We start from the raw sequence: 26,625 nt of genomic DNA on the forward strand, positions 1-26,625 counted from the left end.
AAAAATTTATAAATGAAGAAAAATGTTGTTAAATATTTATATATTTTTTTAAAAAATGTTTTATTATACATAGTTTATTAGTGGAAACTTAAAAAAAATTATAAAAAATTTTAAAATTTTTATTATACATGATTTACATATATATATATATATATGTATACAAAATTATAAAAAATTTATAAATATAGAAAAATGTTGTTAAAAATTTATAAATGAAGAAAAATGTTGTTAAATATTTATATATTTTTAAAAAAATGTTTTATTATACATAGTTTATTAGTGGAAACTTAAAAAAATTATAAAAAATTTTAAAATTTTTATTATACATGATTTACATATATATATATATATATGTATACAAAATTATAAAAAATTTATAAATATAGAAAAATGTTGTTAAAAATTTATAAATGAAGAAAAATGTTGTTAAATATTTATATTTTAAAAAAAAAAACGTTTTATTATACATAGTTTATTAGTGGAAACTTAAAAAAAATTATAAAAATTTTTTATTTTTATTATACATGATTTACATATATATATATATATATGTATACAAAATTATAAAAAATTTATAAATATAGAAAAATGTTGTTAAATATTTTAAAAAATTTTAAAAACGTTTTAAAATATCAAAAACGTTTTTAAAAATCAAAAAACGTTTTTAAAAATAAAAAAATGTTCCAAAAAAAACTAAAACAACAATCCAAACAACAATCCTAACTTATATATCCTAAACTATCCATTCAATCCTAAAATTTTGAATCAAACAACCTAAAATCCGAGATCAACTTCCAAAACCCTAAACAATTGATTAAAAAAAAGGTTTGGGATGATTCTTACATGATTTGGGGTTTGGGGAAGAGATATGAGGGTGAGGAGAGGATTCGCCGGTGAAGAGAGGTGGAGAAAGGCCGGAATCGCCGGAGAGGGGGAGAAATCGCCGGAGTGTTTGTGAGAGAGAGAGGCCGCGGAGATAACGAAGAAGGAAGGAGAAGGGTTTTTATTTCCGAGGATTCCGACGGACACGGGTTCGTCGGTATTCCGTCGGTATAATTAAAATATACCAAATGCCGATTCGCGAAAATTTTCAAGCGGTTTGGTTCTCCCGGGCTAATTGAAATTCCGACGGAATTCCGACGACTTAGTGTTTAGGGTGTTCATTTCAAGTTTCTAAATGCAAAATCCCAATCTTTGATAATATATATAGTATTTGCATAAAGATTTAACAATAAAAATGTTTTATAACACGATTTTACACAACAACATTTTTTGTAGTGTAAGCTTATATAAATATGATTGTATAAGTATATAATGTTAAGATGAGATGTTATGAAAACAATGATATGCATACATAAATATTTTAATGAGTTATTATATTTGAACGGTTGCGATCTAATACTATACTAAACACTTATTATGTGTTATTTTCATAGTTTTGGCATCTAAATTTATAGATTTTTATGATTGAAACTTTATAGAAAAACATGTCGTCGGTATTTCGTCGGAAAATACCGACGACATTCTGACGAACTGGACAAGTTCGTCGGAATGTCGTCTGTATTTTCTGACGAAATACCGACGACCTTTCCAATTTTCAATGAAACCCGTTGTCGTCGGTATGTCGTCGGTGTATTGCGAGGGATTTCCGACGGACCATTAAAAAAAAAAAAAAAAAAAAAAACTAATCAGAATCTTCTGAATCTTCATCAAACTCCCCAACCTCGGCTTCCGGCTCTGAATGTACGACAGCATCATGTCCAAACACAGTCAAATTCTCAACGAGTTGAACATTTTCCAAATCTTCAACTGCCTGGGCGTTGCTGGTAGACTCTGGTTGCAATGGTTCATCATCATCAGAAGTTCCATCCACTCGTCCTCTTGGGTTGATTTGCGTTACAGTAACCCATGGATCATCTCTGTACGTCACCCGAGGGTAACTGATGTAGCACACCTATACATATCAATTATACAAGTATTAGTTCAATATATAACATTAATTAATTATATTGGTAAAAAATTATGAATAGATTGACATACCTGATCAGCTTGCGAACCAAGAATGAAGGGATCATAATATTGAAGTTTCCGCCGCGAATGAACTGATGTAACACCAAACGCATCAATCTTCACTCCTCTATCTGGGGTGGTGTCATACCAATCACAATAGAATACTACACAACGCAATCCAACCATTCCAGGAAATTGGATTTCCAATATTTCTTTTATGTTGCCGTAGTAGACATCGTCACCAGAAGAAGATGAAACACCAGCATCATATGTTGTCTTAGAATGACCTTTCCTTGTGAATGCATATCCTCGCGTACAAAATTTAGGATATGATTTGACCACATAGTTTGGTCCCTGCACAAATTCGCGTATCCAATCATCGAACACAAGACCTCTGGCCAAACCATCATTCACCTATAAAAAAAAAACATATATGATTGCAAAATTAATTAGTTTATATATATTAAATTTAAACTAATCATTTGCATAGGGTAATATGATATATGACTCACATAACTACGAAGCCACGCAGCAAATCCGTTATCTCTAAGTTGTCGAAGCTCATCTTCTGTTGCATGCCTGTGAGTCATACGCAACTCCGCCATATATACACTATATACAAAAATATTATCAATATGAAATAAATTTATTGAATATTAATCTAACAATAAATGAATAAATATTTTTACCTCTCATATTGTAGAACATCTTCACAGTTGGTGAGCAAATATGTTTGCAAATGAGCGTGCTCAGTGTCCGTAAGTCTCCGCTTCGTGAATTTTCCACTAAGTCGTCCTATTTCCTTGAACATGCTTGGGACAGTAACATGATATGTTGCTCTCTCCCCTCTATCATCATGCCGAGCAGGTCTTCGGTGTTTTGTTTGCACTTCTGGTGGAAAATAATTTTCAGCAAAGATTGCAGTTTCTTCATTGATCACCTGTGCCACTATAGATCCTTCCACCCTGCTTTGATTTTTGACCATCTTCTTCAGATGATGCATATAACGCTCAAAAATATACATCCATCTGTACTGCACAGGACCACCAAGTTCCAATTCTCTTGCGAGATGAATAGCAAGATGTTCCATTACATCAAAGAATGATGGAGGAAATATCTTCTCAAGGTTGCACATGCTGACTGGTGCGTTTGTCTTCAAATTATTAATACCCTCTTCAGTCACTACTCTGCTGCATAAGTCGCGGAAAAAAACACTAATCCCTACATAGATAAAAGACATAATTTTCGTAAGTATTAAGTTTTTATAAGCATAATTGTTAAATATAAAAATAAATTAAATTGTAAAAATATAATATACCTGCAATTGCTTCATGAACATTACGTGGCAATAATGCTGAAAAAGCAAACGGAAGGAGGCGCTGCATAATTACATGACAATCATGACTCTTCAAGCCAGTAAACTTTCCTTCGCTTCTATCAACGCAGTTCCCCAAATTTGATGCATATCCGTCAGGAAATTTCACTTTATCTGTAATCCAATCAAAGAACTCTTCTTTTCTAGCACCATCTAGCCGATAAATGGGAAAAGGGGCCGTACCGTTCTCATCAACGTGAAGTTCAGAACGATCACAAATATCGACTAAATCCAACCTTGACTTCAAATTATCCTTCGTTTTACCTTGGATGTTAAGGACTGTGTTCATCAGATTATCGAAGAAGTTCTTCTCAATATGCATGACATCTAAATTATGCCGCAATAGATGACTCTCCCAATATGGCAGATCCCAGAAAATACTCTTTTTGTGCCAGTTATGTAGCTCTCCAACCGCATTGACTCGAATGTTTTCATGTCCACCTACATCTGGCGTCCTTTCTGCATCAAAATACCTAAACTGCTTCAACAAATCTTTCCCACTAACTTCCTCAGGTGGACCATCAAACACCTGCTTGTTCTTCGTAAACGAAGTCTTACTCCTGCGGTATGGATGATCAGGTGGTAGAAATCGTCTGTGACAGTCAAACCAACACGTTTTCCTTCCGTTCTTTAGTTGGAAAGCATCTGTGTCATCTTGACAATATGGACATGATAGCTTCCCATGTGTTGTCCATCCAGATAACATACCATATGCTGGAAAGTCACTTATTGTCCACATAAGTACTGCCCGCATCTGAAAGTTTTCTTTGCGCGAAACATCGTATGTCTCAAAACCATGCGCCCATAGTTGTTGCAACTCATATATTAGTGGTTGAAGAAACACATCTAGTGATCTTTTAGGATGATCTGGCCCGGGGACGAGAATTGAGAGAAACAAAAACTCTCGTCGCATGCACAAGCTCGGCCGTAAGTTGTACGGTGTCACAATAACTGGCCATAGAGAATACTGCCTTCCATGCTTTCCAAATGGGCTGAAACCATCAGTAGATAATCCAAGATAAACATTTCTTCTCTCTTCCGCAAATTCTGGATATGTTGACTGGAAATGTTTCCAAGCCTTTGCATCTGAAGGATGTCTAATCTCACCATTTGTGGAATGCTCTGCATGCCATCTCATTGCTTTTGCTGTGCGCTCACACTGATACAACCTCTTCAATCTTTCCGTCAAAGGCAAATACCACATTCTTTTGAATGGGATCGGAACTCTTCCCCTCGTCTCCTGATAACGAGGTTTCCCACAAAATTTGCATACATTCCGTGTCTCATCCGCTCTCCAGTAGATCATGCAGTTGTCAATACATACATCTATCACTTCATACGGTAGTTGAAGACCTGCAACAAGTTTCTGAACCTCGTAGTATGAACCCGGTGCAAGGTTATCCTCAGGTAGAATACCTTTGACAAAATCAGTAATCGCATCCATACATTCTTCAGCCAAATTATAGTCTGTCTTAATACCCATTAATCTAGTTGCAGATGATAAGACTGAATGACCATCTCTACAATTTTGATACAAAGGTTGTTTTCCTGCATCCAACATGTCAAAAAATCTCCTAGACTCGGGGTTTGGTTCTTCCCCTCTATAATGATCATGTACCATCTGCTCAGTACCTACACCATAATCTATATCCGTTCTAGATTCTTCTAACCTAATATCAGGCTGAGGTTCACTAACAGGCTGAGGTTCGCTAGTACTACCATATTCATAACCAGTTTCCCCATGAAGGTACCAAACTTTATAATTACGTGAAAACCCTTTCATATACAAATGAGTCCAAACATCAAATTCTTTTATAACCTTATTATTATTGCAAGAAGAGCAGGGACATCTTAACATACCACTTTTTGCATCCGGTTGCTGTTGAACAAGCCTCATGAATTCTCCAATCCCTTGAACGTATTCTTCCGTAAGCAAATTGGTGTTCGGATCCAAATGAGGTTTATCCATCCACGAACGATAATAAACTTCTGAAGACATGATTTTCACGGAATTGTTATGACTAAAGAGAATGAAGAGAGAATGAAGTGTGAATGATTTGAATGAGGAGGGGTTGTATTTATAGGAAATTGCTTACGGACCTCCGACGACTTTCCGACGGAATTCCGACGGATGTAAAGCAGTCCGTCGGAATTCCGTCGGTATTGTCCAATCTCAAACGGCTATACAACGGTCATATATATTTGTCGGCAACGGTCACATGGTTCGTCGGAATTCCGTCGGATAATACCGACGGAATTCCGACGACATTCCTGTAAATCGGAATGTCGTCGGAAATTCGTCGGTATTTTCCGACGGAATTCCGACGACTACAACGGTTACATTTTTTATCGGAATGTCGTCGAAAAGTCGTCGGAAAATTCCGACGAACCCTATTTCGTCGGAATTCCGTCGGAAATGGCCGACGGAATTCCGACGACTTAGTTTTTTTGGATTTGGTCGGAAATTTGTCAGTATTCCGTCACAAATATCCGACGACCTTGGTGTCCGTCGGAACCTCCGTCGGAATTCGGTGTGTTTTCTGTAGTGCATGTATCAACACGGATTGCATCACTCCTCATTTATTTGCTTAGTCCTTTGACGTCCTCATGATGTCTCAGTAACTTATTCCATGATATTATTTGGAGTTTAATAAGTGAATACCAAATGCCAAAAGTGAATTTCGACACAACATAATATATGACAGGTTTCATCAAATACAGAATTATCATGGCTAATGTTTACGTTAGTAAATAGAATGATATTCTTTTAGAGTGGCAAGCGTACTGTCTAAGATCCCTTGAACAACACAAAACCATCCAAACCTTCGTTAAACCATGATTGCATAGTGATCCATCTTCCTACATACCAATGTTGTTTGAAACTCTGTTACATATGGTAACTGGATTAATCAGAACCATAGATACCTTAAAAAAAACCGTGTATCATATTGTAGGAATCATAATCTTTTTAAAGAAAGACCATCACTGATGAAATATCCAAGTTAGATATTCGAAGTAAAGTTTGCCTCAAGCATCCTAAAACCCATAACAAGTTACTTATATGTGACACAAACTTCGAAATAGAGTACGAAGAGCTCAACATCAGACTTACTACATGCAATTAAATTACAAATACAACATACGCACATTACACAAATTAATATAACATCAAATAGTTTGCTTCCTGATTCTATGCATATAAAGTGAACTCGAATTCATTCCTAACAAGAAAGGAGAAATCCAAAGCTCCATCAAACAACCCTAATAACTGAAGTTGTGAACAAAAAAAAAAAGAAAAGAGTTCAATAGCAAAGCATCGATTCTGTTTGCATAATGATCCATCCAATTGCCGAGATCTAAAAGTTTGAGAGAGTTCAATAACAAAGCATCATTTATTGACATGTATCTACAAAGTTTAGAAATGCTGATGTGACAAAGCTTGAGAGAGTATTTGTGTTATTATTGTGTTGATTTTTCTCCGAAAACTATGTCAAGAAGGGATTTTAGTGGATAACGTAAATTGATTGCAAAGTTAGGTTGTTTTGTCTTGAATCTGGTCAACTCTTAACTATTATTGCGGCCGAAATGATCTAGGCCGATACATTACCGAAATTCTTAAACCAACACAGGTTTGGAGTGAAACTTTTTAGCAAAACTTAAATTCTAAAATATTTCTAAAATCCTCTCAAACAATAATTTTTCAACGACTCACAGTCTCCATTATTTAAAACCCTCGTTTCGCTGGTGTCATATTATTTTAACATAATTAATATGAAGGTCAGTGGTTTGATAGCTAGCTAAGATCTGACCGTTTTTGACTTTATCATTACTAGCTTTCTGACGTGATTCACGTGAATCAATTCTCTATCAAGAGTAACCAATATTTAGTTACTTTGATAACCAAGGTGTCACTTCAATCATCGTAGTATGGTTAAAATTAACTATACCACTAATGAACTATTTGCAAAAAGAATTGTGGACGACGCATCTATCTTTTATAGTTTTATGCCAAGAATCATATTAGTTGAAATGAAATGAATGGATCACCATCTTTCACTTTTGCGAGTGATTAGTGGTTACACTTAACATCCACGAATAAGAAAATTAACCAACACAAAGAAGTGGCACACAACCCACTGGACGAGGGAACTTCACGCTACGTGCGTGAATTTTCAAGCATCTAATTATGATATATTAAACATTTGATAAAATGATTAAAATCAAAATCTCGCCATCCTATTGGCAGAATGCCTTGGCCACAAGCACCCATCACTATTTCTAGATTTTTTTTCACCAACTAGATCTCGATATATATAACATTTTATGTTAATGATAATGGTTCAGTTTTTATACGACGTCGAGATGTTTTTTTTTTTTTTTACTGAATACGAGCTCCAGATGTTTTCTTAACCTAAATCAGTCACTCGTCATAATAAAATTATATGCAGTCTTTTAAAATGATACTAGATTTTGATCCGCGCGGATATTTTTTCAATTTATATACATATATAGATATTTATTTTAGATCATCAGTGGTATACATTTTTAACGTTAATCATATATATAAATATTTCTATAACTATTTCAAGTATAATAATTTCATAGTTTATATGTTATAATTAATCAATTGTTTAAGATCGTTACATGCATTTTTTGCTTCTTATTATATATTTATCTTATTGTGTTTGCATTTAGTTACTGAAAAATTTAATATATGCATGAAAAACATATCTGAAAATTGTTTTGTTTTTAATTTATACTAAATTCTAACCCACCGTCCTTCAAAACTAAATTTTCTTTTAGCAATATTTTTTACGTTTATTCATTTTAGATAATATATTATTGTATATACAAAATTTTAAGATATATAATTTTTTTTATACATGTATTATATAGTTTGCAAATATTAAGTTGTTCTGTCATCATATTATATTTTTAACATAAATATTTATATTTATGAAAATAAATTTATGAATTTAATATAATTTATCATATTTAGTTCAATATAATAGTTTATTTTAACATGATTTATTATTATTATAAAATATATAAAAATAATTTTTTTTTATTTTTTCATTTTATAAACGATAACTAAAAATAAAATAAAATTTATCATATTTAGTTCAATATAATAATATTTTATTTAAAATTAAACTATATCATTATTAAAATAGTTACAAAGATTTTATATTATTAGCTTTAGTGAATATATGGAACTTACCAACATAGTTTATGGCTTTATTTCTAAATTTGAAATTTATATATGGAAGTTAAATTAAATTGGACCTACTTTAATAAATAAAATTATATGCATAGTCTTTTAAAATGATATATAACTCAACTTAATGTTAACGGATTGTGTTTCCCGCAATGCGTTCTTTGGGTTCCGCTACAAACATTCATACCATCTATTTGTAGTGTTAATAGATAGTTAAAATATTCATATATTTAATTTCCGCTACCAGAAATTAGGATTGTGATATGATTAGCATCTTTCATGGGTACCAGTTTGTCACATGAAACCATGCACTTTGAATATATTCCCATATAAAATCACCAACAGTCTTTCTCTTTTTCTTTTAATAAAGTTTTTGTGAAGGAAAAATATGTTTTGTAAGTTCCACTTTTCGCCCATCACTAATTTAGTAACGGATCTATTTATTTATTTTCTCAATAGTAAAATAAAACCACCGAAATCTCATGAATTTTGAAAATTTTGAGATTCTATTGTTATTGGTTTTTGGATTTCACAAGTCTTAATAGAATACATTGTTAGTGGTTTAAGAATTTTCAAAATCCATTCAAATCATTTGTTATTCAAAAAATTTAGTTATTATTGATTCTCTAATTCTAGCTAAATCTTATGTTATTGGGAGATAAATTTTATTCATTTTTACTCATAAGACTCAACTTTCAAAATATCATATGTATTCATATGATTTTTCAAATTCATGTGATAAAAAACTAGAAAACAAAATAGTTATTCTTATATGTCCAAAAGTATAATTCATTACAATTTTATATACTTTTACATTTTAATACATAACTATATTTATATTGTTTTATCATTTTTGAATATATAATTATATTTATAAATATTAAAATTTTAAAAATAAAATTTTTAAAATAGTTTCAAAAAGCATTTTTGAATTTCAAATTTTTTTTTTTAAATCAATATTTTTTTTTTAAAAAAGTTCGAATTTGAAAACATGTAATTCTAAACTAACAAAAAATTAAAAAAATCTAAAATTACTAAAACATTATAAAAAGTTTGAATTTATAAACATATAATTCGAAATTAATTTTTTTTTTTTTTATTATTTATATATTTATAAAGTAATGGGTAAAATAGTTTTTTATCTTTCTAGTGAAACATCTTTTGATCATTTTATTCGAACAGCAGTACAAAAACAACTTTGGGAAATTTTAAGTAACTCTTGAAAAAGGATGGATGTCCCATACTTTTATTAATTTTCTATTCTCAACTGATTTTTTATTTTTTTGAGTTTCTTCAAAACTAACTTTTTGATTGATGCTCAATATTTTGAAGGGCCCTATCGTCTAATTAGTTTTTTCCCAGGAAAAAAATGTGCACAAAATCGTTGTCAGAAAACGACTAGTCCAATAAATATAGTCCAAAAGTCATAATAAATCGCCGAATTCCCATCCATAATCGATGGAAGCATTTTTTAACTGCATTACATCAAAAAACTTTCCTAGTAAAATAATTAAAAGTCATAAAAATTCTTGTTCACATAAATATATTTGTCCCACGTACCACCCTTTCTCTCTTTAAAACCAAGAATGCCATTAACTTCCTCCATTAAACAAAGAACAAAAGAATGGCAAATATGTCAAACCCATTTCTTTCATCTCTATATTTTCTACTTCTCCACCACATCAAACCCGAAACTTGAATACATAAAGACAAAAGTAAAAAAAAAGGATCATCAAATTCAAAGAAGAGTCATATATATCAACCGATCTTTTAGCTATGGGGGCAGCTTCAAGCCTCGCCGGATCTGAGGCTTATGCTGGAAAGTTATGCGGTCTCGAAGACGTACCTGAGAACTGTATAGCGGCAATGTTCATGTGCATGGAACCACCGGAGATATGCATACTTGCAAGGGTGAATAAGTCATTTCATAGGGCGTCGAGATCCGACACGGTGTGGGAACACAAGCTTCCCCTTAACTACAAATTTTTGGTCCGAAGAATCCTTGAAGATCAACAAGTAGGAGAAAAAGACAAAGTTATTAGCCGCACGAAAGAGATCTATGCAAGGCTTTGCCGACCAAACTTCTTCGACGCCGGCACAAAGGTTTTTTTCTCTTAATTATTATATTTTGGTCTTTAGAATCTTTCATTTATTTGATGGTCACATATGTACCTTAGATGTTTCTTGGGGTGTAGAAAAGGAAAAATAGATTTTTTCGGGAGACTAGTATAAGAAAAAAAACATTGGGCAGAATTGTAAATGTCGAAATTAGTCTCTAGTATTTTATTCATGATCAAAATAAAGGGTTGGAAAAGCTTATAGGGATAAGTTCTACGAATTCACTTTAGACAATCATGCCTAAAGCATAATAGTTGTTCCCATCATGCCTAAAATCAACTAGACAGTAATAAAATCAGTATTCTAAAAATGATTTAGGTAGCGTCTGTGTGCAAGCTATTTGACAAATCAGTCATAAATTAAAAAAAAAATCTAATCGATCATAAATTAAAATAAAAAATCTAAAACGATTTTCAAAAACCTAGACACACTTAAACATTAATTTTACCGTCCAACAATTCTTTGAACTTTGAATACAAAACAGTTTTTACTATTTCCACACTTTCTTTTTTGGGTGTATAAGGATATAACTAAGGTTATACAAAAAGATTCTTTATATAACTTTTTCGTATCTTCTGGTCTTGTTGATCGTTTTCATTATAAATAAAAAAATGATATGTATAGAAAGGCCAACCATTGCTATTTTTTTTTTTTTTGAAAAAGCCAACCATTGCAATTTGCCAAGTTGAAATAAAATGCACCATTATTTCTTTATAAATATTGATGCACCACTATATATTTTGAAAGATATTTTTGTAACTTTATATCAGTTTTCTTTCTTTAGGGTTTAATTCTGTTTCGTTACGAATTATTATTTTTTATTCTAGAGAAATTATAATTATAATATATGAATAAAATCTGGATCATTGTATGGTTCAGTGGTTCCGACATGTTTGGTTTTGAGTCTTTTAACATGCAATTCAAACCAAAAAGCTAATATTAAAAGGGAATCCGTCGACCGAATGGGTTTGTCATGTGTGTACGAAAGAAGAAACAGAAAGAGTATAATATGAAACCAGTGTGGTGGTACTCCAGGCGCTTGAGAGAATATACCCAATACGGCGAACCCTGGTTCGAACCCCATTAGTCACACGGATATGAGCTATTGTTTTCGGTTTATTTGAATGCCTAGGAAAGGGTCTATCCGTGGACTGTACCTCCATCCGGAAGTTAGGTCTGTGTCTTTAATAGATCTGGATTTAACTTTTTTTTTTTGTCAAAAAAGATAAGAGTATAATATGAAAACCTTTTATTAGAGTTAGTTGCGACTTATTCATATATTAGTTAATAATAAAAGTAATTGTTTGGATTGTAATGAGAAAAAAGGAAGCATGGTTGGACAAGAGAAGTGGGAAAGTGTGTTTGGCTATATCACCAAAGGCAATGAAGATAACCGGCTTTGATGATCGCCGATATTGGGAACGTATTCCTTCCGACGAGTCAAGGTCATTTTTACGTCTCTATACATCTCTTTCATTTTATTTATTATTGATAAAAGTATAAAATCTAGCATGTCTGGTCGCCTAGTCCAAATCCCAAAAGATAAGAAAGGTTTCAGTTTGGACTGATCCAAGCACAAAACATACTACACAGTATACAACAATAAATATAAGAAAAGTAAAAAAAAAAATATAGTATAAAATAACAGAATGTGAGAAGAGGAATAACCTAAAATCCAAAATCTAATTGCCTCTGAATTCTTTTTTTTTTTTGTGCACTAGACAAAAATACCAGCAATATCATTAAAAGATTTAGTGGATGAGTTATAGTTTAAGCCTAAACTCTTTCTGATTTGTGCATCTAATTGTGCTTTAACTGAACCCATCGTTATTTATTAAGAAAAACGACTTTGTCAACATTTTTTCTCTCTTTCAAACTAATCATTGGATAATACAAAGAAAAATGACAAGTTGATTGTTGGCTACAAATTGTATAAGCATGCAATGAATTTTTCGTATAATAACAGAATAAACGCGTATACGAAATGTATAATGACGTGTAATATTCATATAGCTGATATATAATCTTTAGATAAGCTCGAGCTGTTTGTTTAGTGAATATGGAAACTGTTGGGTCCTTGACGGAAATGTCATTTTCTCTTATCCCAAATTTGCTCGATCATATCAATAATTGGATGGCTTTCCTTCAACTATCATTTTTATTCTATTTCCCTACATATTCTCTCATATATTTTTAATTTAATACTATTCGGAAACTTTTCCAGATTATTTCCAATAGTTCAAATATTTAAACGAAAAACGTTTAATATAAATATACATAATCATTATCCCCGTTATATCACTATATTCCCATGTTACAAAAATAAATATGAATATTTTATATATTCCCATGTTTTTTTGTTGTTAATTTAAAATTCACCTACCAATAATGAAAATTGAAAAAATAAATAGAGGATAATGAGTATTAGATATATGATGTTAAATGTATTTTTATAAAATTAATAATTTTTTTTGGAATAATATTCATTTAGTAACAAAAATTCCTCATTATTCCTCTTCAATTTTGATAAGGAACATACATGTATTTTTTAAAAAAAATTTGGCTTTTATATTTAAATGCAAAAGTAAAGAAAATGAATTTGAGGGAAAGGAAACATAAATTTTAAAATAAATTCTTCATTTTATTCCTCTAAATAAACCACCAATTGAAACGATAATTTCTTCCACTAGTGCTTCATCTAGGTGATAATCCCTACAAAAAAAAGAGGACAGTACTTATCTATAAGTATATTAGATGAGATCCAATATTTTCTCCACTTAAGAGACATATAGTCTACAGATTAAGTAAGTGACAGAGTACTTGATCAACATTGTCCCCTTACCAACACTCGCATCTATCTGTTATGATTCTTTTCATTCTTAATTTCTTAGTTCTTACAACGGTTAATATTCTATTGAACCTTTTGTTCCATTCAGATTTGGATCAATAGCTTATCTCCGGCAAGTATGGTGGTTAGAAGCAGTGGGAAATATCAGATTTGAATTTGCACCAGGAAAATACAGTGTACTTTTCAAGATACATTTAGGCAAACCTTTGAGAAAGTGTGGGAGAAAAACATGTAACCTCGACCAAGTTCATGGTTGGGATATCAAACCGGTCAGTTTTCAACTGTCTACATCAGACGGCCAAAGTGCGATGTCTGAACGACATTTGGATGAACCAGGGAGGTGGTTTTATCATCACGTGGGTGATTTTGTCGTAGAGAATCAAAACTCGCCCGTTTGGGTCAAGTTCTCTATGCTCCAGATAGATTGTACACATACCAAAGGTGGTTTATGTTTAGATTGTGTGATTATATGTCCATTTGAGTTTAGAGGGAAATACACATGTTTCGATTAGTTTTTGTTTGAAAGGTTTTGTTTTGATATATTAGTTTGTAGGATATTTATTACTTGTAAATCTATAAAGTCTGTTTATATTGTAAGATAATTACTATAATTAGAATGTGCAAATTCATATAAGTTTCTGTAAATGTAATTCTAACCGACATTGACATACGTACATAAAAGGTTTTTTTTTATATAGTAATTTGATTAAGAATTGATAAATGTGTTAGTTATGGCCTCAGTTATTTAATCTCGAAGCCCAAACCAAGCCCATTTATCAATCCAAGTCGGCAATATCTTTTGCGTATAAAAGAAGGCACAAGACGTTCAGAGAAAGCAACCCTAATAGAGGTTCACGGCAGAGAACATCGAGAGGAAGATCAAGACATAAGAAACCAGAGAAATAGACACTTTGGAGCCATGTCTTTGAGAGACCGAGTTTCTTTGATCTTCTTAATATGTTGTTGTGTTCTCTTTAAGCTTGTACCTGAAACACAAAGAAAGCGCCGGTTGAGAGCGTTGTATAAACCTTTGATAAGATAGTGGATGTTTGTGGGAGAAGGTTCCCACACGAGATGTACCCTTGCGGAGGGGAACTCGTTAATTCTTGGTGTCAAAGTTACTTTAATTTTGTGTTTGGTCCGTGAAGAATCAACATGCTTATGTGTGATTCGAAGTTAAGTTCCCAACAAGTGGTATCAGAGCCGTGGTTAAGATAATCACGGTATCAGGAGAGGTACACAAGCTCTATGAAGAGGAAGGTTCTGTCCTGAAACTAACCAACAAACCGTGAGACTGGTTTTGTATGTTTTCTTGTGATGGAGGATATCACAAGGTTTCAGATTGTCTTATGGCAAAGACTGACTAAGATCCGTTGGCTAAAGGTCTAGGTTCTTTTCAAAATCAATCAACAACTTCATGCCTCAAATCTGGAGCAGATTATGTCTATTTCCGCTGCGATCACAAAGGAGATTTTGTGATGAACATGTTGGCAGTTTGTCAATGGGACTTTGTTCTGCAACTGGAAGGTTAAAATCTGGTTTGAACACAAGATCTGTATGCAAGCTTTATAGAAGAATTTGATCAAGATACAGCGCTGGTTTTCTAGGATAATTCTTAGTGAAGAATGATGGTAAAAGGGATTAATACAGATGGTTTTCAAGTATGTCACAAACAGCTGTGGAGGATGGAGCGATTGGACTAGGGGACGCCTTAGTTCCTAGATCTCTATGTGTGTTAATGGCTGGTATGATATACATGTTAAGATTTTATGGATTCTGAGAAAGGGACAGCAGATGAAGTTGAGATTTATGGTCGTGAAATTTGTTAGATTAAAGACAGTGTTCGTAATCTGAAGATCTCAGAATTTATGGGAAAGATTTTTTTGAGAAGACATCATGAAGGGCAATAAGTCTCGGTTTTAAGGGTTTTGGTTCAGGAGGATCTCACAGGTACGATGATCAAGGTCTCTTAATTTTTTTTTTTTTGATCATCAGAAGTCAAGTGGAAACAAAGTTGAAAGAATACCTCAAGAAGAATCTGATGGAGAAGAATCAGAAGTTGCTTAGTCGACAATGCAATGGTTTTGTTGTAACAAGTTCTACTTGTGGGAACAACAGAAGATTTTCTTACACGTGAGGTGATGGGAATAATTGTAAAAGACTCAAGTAGGAGTTACAATTATATCAACAAGAAGTTTCAGAAAGTGACTTAGCAGGAAAAAATTGCTAACGTAGATTAGCAGAAGTGTTACCATAAAGAGGCTACATGAAGTTATTTGGTAACAGGTAGCTGGAGGCTACAAATCAATGAAGTATTGGTGGGTGCTGTTTGGACTCAAGATCTCAGGCTACTACGTAAGATGCATCAAGGGGTTTTTTGTTTCACTAGTCCACAAGGTGAAACATGTTAAGATTTAAATTAATGAAAGTACGGAGCAAGTGAGATTGCACGGGGTCTGATAGTCAGATAATACTATCAAGGAAGAGTTCAAGGGAGTCAATACTAAACTCTAAAAGGCTAAATCTGATGGTGGAAAGCAGATTTAGAAATACTTCAATGGTAGCAAAGTTCTTGGTGATTCTCTTTGGGAGGGATGTTGATTAGTGTGTGCACATTGAGCGGGATGTCTAATGGGATGACACAGCTCCTGGTTTTAGATCACACTAAGGTTATCAGTTACACAAGTCATACTGGTTATGCGGATATTAAGAAGCGAATATTTGATCAACTCAACGAGGTGAAGCTGCAGTCTATAAGAGACGTTTCTTAACGGATTACGTTCCAGGTGGAGCTATTTGATAGTTCAGGGACTGTGCGTGTATTAAGAAATTGTTCTGGTGTTTTCAGATTAGCAAGCATGTGTGATCTGAGCTGTTTTGAGTAAGCTTCAAAGAATGGAAGTTTAACGTGGATCATTCACTGAAATATACAAAGCTCATGGTTGGAGAGTGTGTATTGAAATCCAAGAATGGTAAAGGAGTGAACAAGGTTAAAATGGTTCACTAGGAAAGACAAGTTGCTGGATACATGATCAGCACGGACTATCTGAATGTTTAAGCTTGGATAAAGAAGATGAAGTATTTAAAGGAAGGGTAAACAGCCAAGAGCACAGAGAAATCTGCAGGATCTTTATCAAACCTATAGAAGCAACGAGAGAAAGATTCTATAGAAGAACACAAATGCATTTGGAGCTAACAACTAATGAAAGACTTGGTTGTATCGGTTTGCATAAGGGAAAGTATGTGGTCAGCTTCTCAGGAAAAGCAATTGCAAAGGTATACAAGAGGAGCTGAGCGTGTTTTAGAATCTAGACATCTGAGAAAAAAGATGTAAATGCATTATTTGATGATATGCATTGATAATAAGAAACAAGTAAGGCTAGACTTGGTTTCTTTTGGCATCACAAGAAGAAAATTAAGGAGATTTTCAGAGAGAGAACTTGAATTGAAAATCACGTGAGGAAACATCAATTGAAAGACACGTTCTGTTCGTAAGTCCAAGGACTGTCTTCGTGATGCAAGCACCAAACTGGTTTTTTGGTGAGTTCCCAAATACAAGCAACAAGTATTTTGTGAAACAGGTTTTACAGTTGAAAAAAGTCTGTCGCAAGCTTAAGATGTGATAGAAAGTGGCTGTAACCGGGAGTTTCAGGTGTCATGGTTTAGTCATTGACAAGAGACTATTTTTTTCTTTGCTAGTGGTGGTGATCTACTGGTAATGGGGTTTATTTTAAACTTTACAAGCTGAATGGGTGGTTGTGTCGAAAGTCTTCCCTACGGTTTAGTTTGGAGGCGCGTTCCATCAGTGACGGTGGCGGTACAAGATATAATTCAGATTATGGTTGTTCAAATAAAAGGCAACAAGTTCAATCTCAGGTTTTCTAAGTGCATTGGTTATTGCTAAGATGCATTTCAGAGATTGTTTTGCAAGGTGAATCAGAGATTGTTTCTTAGTGAAACATGTATGGTTCAAGGGTCTATTGCAGTTGATTCAAGGGTTGTTTGATTCTAAGATAAGCGCACATCAAAAGAATCAAAGGGTAACAAAAGGAATCAAAATGCAGAGGGCTACGGATTAGTTCAATCACTAACATATTTATGGCAGTAACTGAAGTCATGAAAAGGCTAAGTGATTGGTTATTTTTAAATGAAAATCAGTGTCTACGGGATTGAAGAGTTACCTTTTAGGCATCCGGAGCCGAGGTGAGGTAAACTTGATTCCAGGTGGAGCAGCTGATGAAAAGATTCAAGTGAAGCAGGTTAATACTTCACAGTGTTATTGAATCCAAAGGAACGAGTCAAGAGTATTCGTGTCAGGTTCTATAAGTTACATAAAGACACCAGAAGGATGAGAGAAAGTCGGGTTTTTTTTTTTTCAGAAGAATTTGACTTCAGAGAAAATCAAAAAAAAAAATTAAGTTTTTTTGGTTTTGGGAAAGTTTGACGTTAAATGGGCAACTAATATTGGCTTGGGAATATCATAAGAGACATATATAGATATGACTCAAGTATTATGATGTTACCTGAGGTCAACGAGACAGTTGAAGATCATGGGATGTTCATCGGAGAAGCTATTTACTGCAAGCGTTGTCCTACAATATAATACAAGCCTGGATTTATTTCTTCAGAATTTTGTCCAAGGGTTGGAGAATAAAAATAAAGTTACCAGACATGTAAGAGAAGATGTGCTCTTCTTGGAGGTAAAGTCGTGACAAGGAATTGGTATCAATGGTTTCAGGTGGAGTACCTGTGGAAGAAACCATCAGATTCAATTAAGGTTCTTTCTCACAGGTTATATGATAATCAGAAGAGTAAATGGCTACGATGAATGACTTATGTTCAAAGAGTTACCACAAGTAATCAAAGGAGTCGAATGAGTTATTATAAATGTAGAGCCAGAAATCTGAATATCAGTAAAGGGTGTTACGATGTTTTACAGAAGGAATTCTCAGAAGAGTTCAACACTCAGTCAGTCATGAAAGAGATAGACATGGGTTGTTTGAGGATTACCTCAGACTACAGAAGCCAACAGTGTCGGAGATTGACATTGGAGGATGTGATGGCTAGTTAAAATTACATCCAGATTTCACTATCTGAAAGATCAAAGGGGAACAAAATTATTGTCAGCATTGATTCAAGCTGGATCAAAGCTGGGTTGAGATGCATCAGGTTGACTATTGAAAAAGCTCTCAAGTTTGGTGGTCTCTCAATGTCGAGGGTGTCAGAAGAATTGCAAGAGGCTGCGTGACATATGGCTGGAGATTGATCCATGGTCACGATATTGATCCATGGTCACGATCACCAAAAGAAGCTTAAGGGAAAAAGGTTTGTACCTTAAATGGTGAAGTTTCAGAGCATCAACGGTCTCCAGAGATGAGGTTGCAGAGAAGGTGCATTAATCTGCACCATGAGATACCTCGTCGGCAGTTGAGACGATAGCGAACACAATCTTTGTGGAACAGCTTTTGGAGGTTTCATTGGTGATTTTGTATATTTAATTACCACAGAGAGTGAGGCCACAACAAGTTGGTCATCCAAAACAGAAGATCGCTGGTGGAGGCTGCGAATAGTCTCGTCGGAGAAGCCGCCTGAGAACATGGAGGATCGGGAAGTGCAGTGTCTTTGTCATCAAAGAAGCTTGGCTTGGTCTGTGTTACGACAAGGTAGATTGTCGTGATCGGAAGAGAGACGATGGATAAATGAACTGGACTCAAGGTGGAGATTGTTAGTTATGGCCTCAGTTATTTAATCTCGAAGCCCAAACCAAGCCCATTTATCAATCCAAGTCGGCAATATCTTTTGCGTATAAAAGAAGGCACAAGACGTTCAGAGAAAGCAACCCTAATAGAGGTTCACGGCAGAGAACATCGAGAGGAAGATCAAGACATAAGAAACCAGAGAAATAGACACTTTGGAGCCATGTCTTTGAGAGACCGAGTTTCTTTGATCTTCTTAATATGTTGTTGTGTTCTCTTTAAGCTTGTACCTGAAACACAAAGAAAGCGCCGGTTGAGAGCGTTGTATAAACCTTTGATAAGATAGTGGATGTTTGTGGGAGAAGGTTCCCACACGAGATGTACCCTTGCGGAGGGGAACTCGTTAATTCTTGGTGTCAAAGTTACTTTAATTTTGTGTTTGGTCCGTGAAGAATCAACATGCTTATGTGTGATTCGAAGTTAAGTTCCCAACAAAATGATTCTACACCAAAAAGTTCTCATCCAATGAAGCTGTTCTAACCGTTAGCCATATATCTTCATAAAACGATGGAATTATAAAAGCTTGAATCATCATAACACGATATAATTGTTCATTGTAAAATGATCGATGTAATAATTTTGTAATTTATAATAAATTAATGTTAAAACGATCGATGTAATTAATGTAATTTATAATAAATTAATGTAAAATTATCGATGTAATAATTTTGTAATTTATAATTATCGATAGAATTGTTCATTGTAAAATTAATTATCTACTACAAGTTAGCGGGTTAGTTTAAACAATTGGGCCTGTATCCCCTTAATGGGTCGATCCTACTAGGCAGAGGTTCTTCCGAGAATCATCATCAGTGGCGGGCGATACATACATACATACACACAAACGCTCTCTGCTCTCTAACAGACACCAGCGACTGAGATAGAGAAATGAGTATTCAAATTTGTAGTTTCCCGTTGCATCCAAGGTTCTCGCTGCGACCCTGCTCCCAAACCGCCGCGAGGTCTACACGTATCTTCGCTCGTACGGAGAATGAATCGTCACGGTCTGATCAGCAACAGCTCAATCTCTCCGTCCTTCGCTTCACATTCGGTAACCTCTTCCTTTCTGGCCTTTTCTTTCATCTCCAATCGAGAGTTAGTTCATTTCTAAAGAGATTCGGTAATTGATCTTATAGGGATTCCTGGGCTAGACGAATCTTATCTACCGAGGTGGATCGGGTACGGGTTCGGATCGCTTATTCTTCTCAACCACTTCTCAGCTTCAGCTCCAATCAGCGAATCTCAACTGGTATCATTTTATATAGACCTGGTTTAATCCGGTTCAGCATTTTAATTGTTTCTTGGTTTACTTTGGTTAAGAGTAGCAATGGCTTACTAGTGTTTGCATGATTGTGTTGTGTGGTGACAGAGATCAGAGGCTTTAGGGTTATCACTTGCTGCATTCTCCATAGCTTTACCTTACTTTGGCAAGTTCCTCAAGGTACATTGCCTTTACTGCTTTTGTTTTCACCAATCTACTGAAATAAGCTTTTGCTGTTTTAGGGTTCTGAAGTAGAGAAGAGAAGCTTACCTGAAGAGGGAGAACAGGTTTTTGTGATATCATCAAGTATTGGAGACTCTTTGAAAGAGGATTTGGCTTGGGCAACTTATGTTTTGTTGAGGAATACAAGTACCGTTGCTGTGGTATGCTGTTCATTCTTGATCTACTTGGCTCTCTTCTCTGTTTTACTAAGAAAGCTTGCTTTTTTTCTTCAGATGATATCGATTCAAGGTGAGCTTTGTGTTCGCGGGTACTGGAACTGCCCTGGTCAAATGCCAAAGGCTCAACTACATGACTGGTTCAAGAGAAACGTTGATGAAATAGGCCTGGCTGATGTTAAGGAGACCCTTTATTTCCCTCAGTATGCAGGTATTTTGTGTTCCTTGATGTTTTTTCAGCAGTGTGTCGACCCTCTTTTGCATATATGTTAACTTGTAAGTTTGATTTTAGGTTCTGCATTGTCGTGGGATATTCTTCCTGATGGGACGCGTTCTGTTTTTGTGCAACCTCTCGTACATAATATTGATGAATCGGAGAAAATGGATGGGTTTTTGCTGGTGGCTTCTACTGCTGGATATGCATATAGCGATAAAGATAGAGCCTGGATTGGAGCCATGGCTGATAAATTCAGAGGTTAGATAGTTCCCATGGATGTAAATGATATAATGATTTGTTGCTTCTCCTTTTCTCTTTCTGTGTTTTTGTTAAGTTGAATTTTTGCAGCCACAACTCAGACACAGTTTCCTCATGGTATATATGCTTTGTTGCTGTTCCATGATTCCATCTGAATATGAGATGGTTTGCATATATTCATAGAACTTAATTAAGATCAGAGACGATTGTTTAATTCCTTTGCTAATATATTAACGAGACTTTAGGTTTAGGGTACCATGGTCCTTGCAGGTAGGCTACACGTCAGTAGCAAATATACAAACTTACGTTTGAAGAGAACCTTGAAAATATATTGGTATCCATAACCAAAAGCACTAAACATCTTATTTGTCAGGTCCTAGGATAATGCTTCTCTCAGTTTGAATCTGTTAATGCTATCACCTTAAAAATGAATATCGGTATCATCGTGAAAACGTTTACCCTATTTCTAAACTTTTTGTTTAATGTGCTTTTCTTCGTATGACTTGCAGGATGATCTAATAAGCTTTCTCCGATTATTTGACCTCTTGCCTGGAGACATGAGGAATACAAAGCTCTGTCTATGTATAACATATGTGTCCGTGATCTTAACTGATCCATCTTTGTTGTTCTTTTTGCCGGTTTTTTCTGCAATCTTATCTGCAGGCTAAGATCAAGTGGAGGCACAATAGTCGATTCTCCGAAGAGCATCTCCATCTGTTTGGATCTGATCTAGATGGAAAAAAATGTAACCTCTAATCTTTGCTTCTTTTGCTAACGCGTGTGCCGGACATTCCTACTCCGAAGAATATGAGACCAATCGGCTGTACCTTGCTAGCGAAGTAAGCAAGAAAAGGGATGCCATTAGTTTGATTCAAAGGCATATCTATAGGATAGCCTCTGTTTCCGACGGCAGTGTCTCATGCTCACATACTCGAAGTTTTCCTGTAATTTCTGGAACACCTCGATCTCTGTCGCGAATGATGGCCACTCTATCGGGTTTGTATTCATGTTCACTAAGTCCTACTAGTTTGTCTCGAACCGTATCGAGGTTATGACACAAAAACTTTATTTTTTCCACCGAATACATTCTTGAAAAAAGTGAACAGTACTGTTTCCACCGTTGAATTATTTTGACATTTATCTTCCATATGGTTTTGAAATGCTTCACATCAACCATCGAATTGATACATGTCATTTTTATGTTTTTAGTCGTATGCTTAAGGAAAACTTACATTTTTGTAATTTAAAGTCGTTTTAAAAAATTCAAAATACAACATATAAGAAAAAACCTAACATATAAGAAAAATATAACATATAAGGTTTACTCATTTTTGTAATTTAAAGTCATTTAAAAAAAATATAACATATAAGGTTTCCTCATTTTTTTTATTTAAAGTTATTTTAAAAAAAAATTCAAAATATAATATATAAAAAATCTAATTTTGTATTATATAGTTAATGTGATTGTTAATTTTTTTTAATAATATAAAATTAAACAAAAATGAAGAAAAATGCAAAAATTGTTATCAAATCATTATTATTCATAGTCATTAATTGCATATATATGTTAATCATATTATGCAATTTTGTAACTTTTATTTAAGGAAAAAATACACGCTTCTTATATTTTGGATTAATATAACGTTCTCTAATAATTGGATTTGGACCAACATTTTTTTCAATTGATTCTTAAGCTGCTACGTAAGCTAAATTGACATCATAATTAAGTGACACATAAACATGTCTCTTTTTAGTTATTACAAATTTAAGGTTACAACTTTTTAAATGATCTTCAATTAAATATGTAATGGGATTTTTTAGGTGGATTAAACACTAAATACAGAGTGGGTCCTACAATCTGAAAGGCTGGAAGCAAGAAAAAAAATGTAGCCACTTTTTAAAGAAAAAAAAACTTAAATAAAAAATATGTAGTCTAATTGTTGCATTTGGACGTCGAACTCTTGAACTGGTGATAGTTAGACATATGACTATCCAACTAGCCTAAAGAGGATATTTGAAAAATGTTGCCGAAACTAGTATATAAAATAATCGGCCGCAAGCAGGAGCTTCATCGGCTTTGTCCAACGGCAATACTCCATCCATTTTAAAATAGTTGATGTTTTGGTTAAATGCACAAGTATTAAAATATTCATTTTTTATCTTAAAAGTAACATTAAAAATATAAAATAAAATTAATTCAATCAATCATCATAAAAACTATAAAACATCATTGGTCAGACAGTTTTCGATAAAACTAAAACTAATATAAAATATCAAAGCATCATGTATTTTGAAACATAAAAAACTCTACAAAACATCATCTATTTTAAAACGGAGGGAGTATATTTAATAGTCTGGCGTGTGGCAGTGAATAAGAGGTTGATGGCGATGGCTAGTGACCGGTTTTATAACTTCATGTTTATAAATGTTTCAATTGTACCAGTTGGGACTGTATTTGTAGAATTATTTTAATTGGGAACCGGTTACATGTTTAATGAGACACGAAAATATAGCTTTGTTTAATGATATCTTAACTTACAAAATATATGTAAGTTCTAGAGAGTGTGTAAATTACTGAAATACCATTAATGAAATCCTAAGATTTAGTCTATTGTTACAAGGAAACGGAAGCGGGTACGTGGAACATGAAGCGTATGGAAGCGCATAAGCGATGTTTTAAAAAAAAATAGGAAGCGGATACGTATTGGAAGCGTATATTCATTTTTATATATATATATATATATATATATATTAAAATATAAGAAAAAATTATAAAATTTAGGACTAGAAATTAAATGATTTAAACTTAAATTTAAGCATTTATTCATTTATAAAAATTTTGAAACTATTTCATATTAAACTGTGAAAATACACATAAATTAAGTTAAAAGAAATGATTAAAGATACTTTATAGTATTAGTTTAAATATTTATATATTTCTAATACTTCATAAATAATTGACACAATATATTTGAATCTATGCTATATCTTTAATAAAAATCTCTATGCATAAAGATACTTTATAGTATTAGTTTTAATATTTATATATTTCTATTATCTCTATTTCATTACTATTAAAATTTGGATTTTATATAAATTAAAACTATGAATATTTTTTTTTGGTTGATCTATGACATTGTGTTCTTAAAAAAAAACGGAAACGTGATTCCAAAAGGGAATTGAAGCTTCCAACGTGTTTTTGAAGAGAATATTTTGGAAGCGTTTTGGAAGCGAGATTCCGTAAGCTTCCACAAGGTTCCGATTCCAATTCTGGTTCTGAAGCGGGAAGCGGACGTCCGATGAAGCTTCCGTACAACCTAGCTCATTTAGTTAAAAAAGAGTGGCATAAATTGTAATATTCCACATGATATCAAGGTTAAATTCAAATGGTACTTTTCTTTTAATAGAGAAAGATAAATCTCCTATGTATTAAAAGATAAACATTACAACATTTGAGATAGTCATGTGTCATCACCACAGTGATTCTTAGAATTTATAGAGAAATATGTTGGTTCATCTAAATATGTAATATACTTTTTATTAAACTGACCATAAATTAATTATTAATGTTTTTATTCTTTCCATAAATAAAAATTACTGAATTGTCTAATATGTCTAAAATATATAAGACAATTAATGATTTTGAACAATAAAAATTTGATAAAAATTAGTGTATCCTCTATCCTCTATCGTTTTTTTTTATTTTAACTTTAAAATAAATTAAACAACCACATTAACCATATAATATAAAGTTAGATGTTTCGTATATGTTATACTTTGAACTTTTTAAATCGACTATAAATTACTAAAATTGTTAAAATTTCCACATTAAAATTTTCGTGAACTATGGTTTAAATTTTTTTTATGAAAAGATACAAATGATTACCAAATCATATAAGTATGAAGACTCATTTAATAAATATTTCAGATTAAAAAATATGTATATATTAATATTATTTAAATTAACTATATACAATATAAAATACATAAATAATTTAATTTTGATTTTTTTTTATAAAAGCTTTGAACAAATATTGACAACTTAGTAGTTAAATTTTAAACTTTGAATTGAATTTTGCTTTAAATTATAAATTACAAAAACTATTAAACATCACACAATGAAAAATGTTGTTATCAGTTATTCAAAGTTTTTGTTATAAAAAGATACAAATGATAAAAAAAAAACAATATGAGTAGATTTTTATTAATAAATATCAATATTAAAAATATACTATATATCTATGTTAATATCGTTTAAATTTAATTATATACCATATAAAATAAAAAATGTTTGTCCGGTTTAAGAAAATTTATTTAGGTGTTTCCATCAATTTGATAATATACGCATTAGTTACTGAATTTATAATATTTAATATATATTTATTATTTCATAATATGAAAAAGAATATATAATACGTAAAATTAATTTATATATAATGTTCATCATACACAGGACTCAGATCTTAACCTAGTTAGTTATAAGATCGATGCAATTTACAATTAATATCAAGATAAAAGTAAGTGTAATTTGCACTAAAATTTGAAAATGATATTTTTTTTTGTGTAATAAGCAATGTTTATAAACCTGACCCGGACAATGAACCAGACGACTTACCGGGTCGCTGGGTCGACCGCGGGTGAATCGCGGATTAATAAATTTATTAATTTTATTATGTAATAATATATTAGCTAGAGACTAAAGTTTAATATTTTCTAAATGTTTTTTAGAACATAACATAGTAGTTTGGATATGTATATTATTTATGTTTAAAAACATTTATAAAATACTTAACTTTAGTTTTATATTTTTATTTTCATTTAACATACAAAATATAAAAAAATAGTTTATACTCCCTCCGTTTCCGAAAGTAAGATTTTTTAGAGTTTTCACGTTTATTAAGAATATAATAAATGTTTACAATTTAATTTATAATTTATTTTTCAATACACTTTTTAATAACTATCCACCAATAAAATTTAATCAATTTAAATATTCACAATTAATGTTTCTCAAAAGTATGCAAAAGTACCTTAAAAATAAAGAAAATCTATTTTTGTGGAACATGAATAAAATCTAGAAAATCTCACTTTCGGGAACGGAGAGAGTACTATTTAAATTTTATGTAACAAGGTAAGAGATATGACATCTAAAAAAATCAAGACATA

General features: G+C 32.7%; 2 protein-coding genes and 1 long non-coding RNA gene across 8 annotated transcripts; 2 read left to right on the forward strand and 1 right to left on the reverse strand.

The window, feature by feature from the left end:
- The first annotated feature begins 10,069 nt into the window (after positions 1-10,069).
- LOC106416306 (F-box protein PP2-A14-like) lies at positions 10,070-14,203 on the forward strand. The gene is made up of 3 exons (XM_048752373.1): positions 10,070-10,706; positions 12,048-12,166; positions 13,658-14,203. The coding sequence occupies exons 1-3, from the start codon at positions 10,380-10,382 to the stop codon at positions 14,079-14,081; spliced, it is 870 nt and encodes a 289-aa protein (XP_048608330.1). The 5' UTR covers positions 10,070-10,379; the 3' UTR covers positions 14,082-14,203.
- Positions 14,204-14,241: 38 nt separating this feature from the next.
- On the reverse strand, positions 14,242-19,965 carry LOC106416307. Of its 5 annotated transcripts, none has more exons than XR_007321212.1 (7): positions 19,650-19,965; positions 18,903-19,555; positions 18,580-18,662; positions 18,236-18,316; positions 18,093-18,161; positions 17,751-17,802; positions 14,242-14,555 (listed from the first exon to the last, which is right to left on the reverse strand). It is a non-coding gene; the product is annotated as an uncharacterized LOC106416307 (long non-coding RNA). The 5 variants fall into 5 exon arrangements; XR_002656758.2 differs by adding an exon at positions 18,421-18,472 and having other exon boundaries at positions 18,241-18,316; positions 18,903-19,965; XR_001283117.3 differs by adding an exon at positions 18,421-18,472 and having other exon boundaries at positions 18,903-19,965.
- Positions 19,966-20,102: 137 nt separating this feature from the next.
- LOC106411954 (protein COFACTOR ASSEMBLY OF COMPLEX C SUBUNIT B CCB2, chloroplastic-like) lies at positions 20,103-22,604 on the forward strand. 2 transcript variants are annotated; one of them, XM_022698941.2, is made up of 7 exons: positions 20,103-20,376; positions 20,462-20,574; positions 20,695-20,766; positions 20,829-20,969; positions 21,042-21,195; positions 21,277-21,459; positions 21,969-22,604. In XM_022698941.2, exons 1-7 carry the CDS (start codon positions 20,214-20,216, stop codon positions 21,971-21,973), a joined length of 831 nt encoding a protein of 276 aa, XP_022554662.2. In that variant the 5' UTR covers positions 20,103-20,213; the 3' UTR covers positions 21,974-22,604. The 2 variants fall into 2 exon arrangements, with proteins under 2 accessions (XP_022554662.2, XP_013708276.2); XM_013852822.3 differs by having other exon boundaries at positions 20,107-20,376; positions 21,277-22,541.
- Positions 22,605-26,625: the final 4,021 nt, after the last annotated feature.

This window comes from Brassica napus, chromosome C3 (genome assembly GCF_020379485.1).
Source record: "Brassica napus cultivar Da-Ae chromosome C3, Da-Ae, whole genome shotgun sequence".
NCBI classification, from domain to species: domain Eukaryota; kingdom Viridiplantae; phylum Streptophyta; class Magnoliopsida; order Brassicales; family Brassicaceae; genus Brassica; species Brassica napus.

Excerpts from the sequence above, each read along its gene's own strand:
- LOC106416306 (XM_048752373.1), top strand. The coding sequence starts at position 10,380 with ATGGGGGCAGCTTCAAGCCTCGCCGGATCTGAGGCTTATGCTGGAAAG. Across the intron at positions 10,707-12,047 it reads TCTTCGACGCCGGCACAAAG|GAAGCATGGTTGGACAAGAG; the intron begins GTTTTTTTCTCT and ends ATGAGAAAAAAG. Across the intron at positions 12,167-13,657 it reads ATTCCTTCCGACGAGTCAAG|ATTTGGATCAATAGCTTATC; the intron begins GTCATTTTTACG and ends TGTTCCATTCAG.
- LOC106411954 (XM_022698941.2), top strand. The coding sequence starts at position 20,214 with ATGAGTATTCAAATTTGTAGTTTCCCGTTGCATCCAAGGTTCTCGCTG. Across the intron at positions 20,575-20,694 it reads CAATCAGCGAATCTCAACTG|AGATCAGAGGCTTTAGGGTT; the intron begins GTATCATTTTAT and ends GTGTGGTGACAG. Across the intron at positions 21,196-21,276 it reads TTATTTCCCTCAGTATGCAG|GTTCTGCATTGTCGTGGGAT; the intron begins GTATTTTGTGTT and ends GTTTGATTTTAG.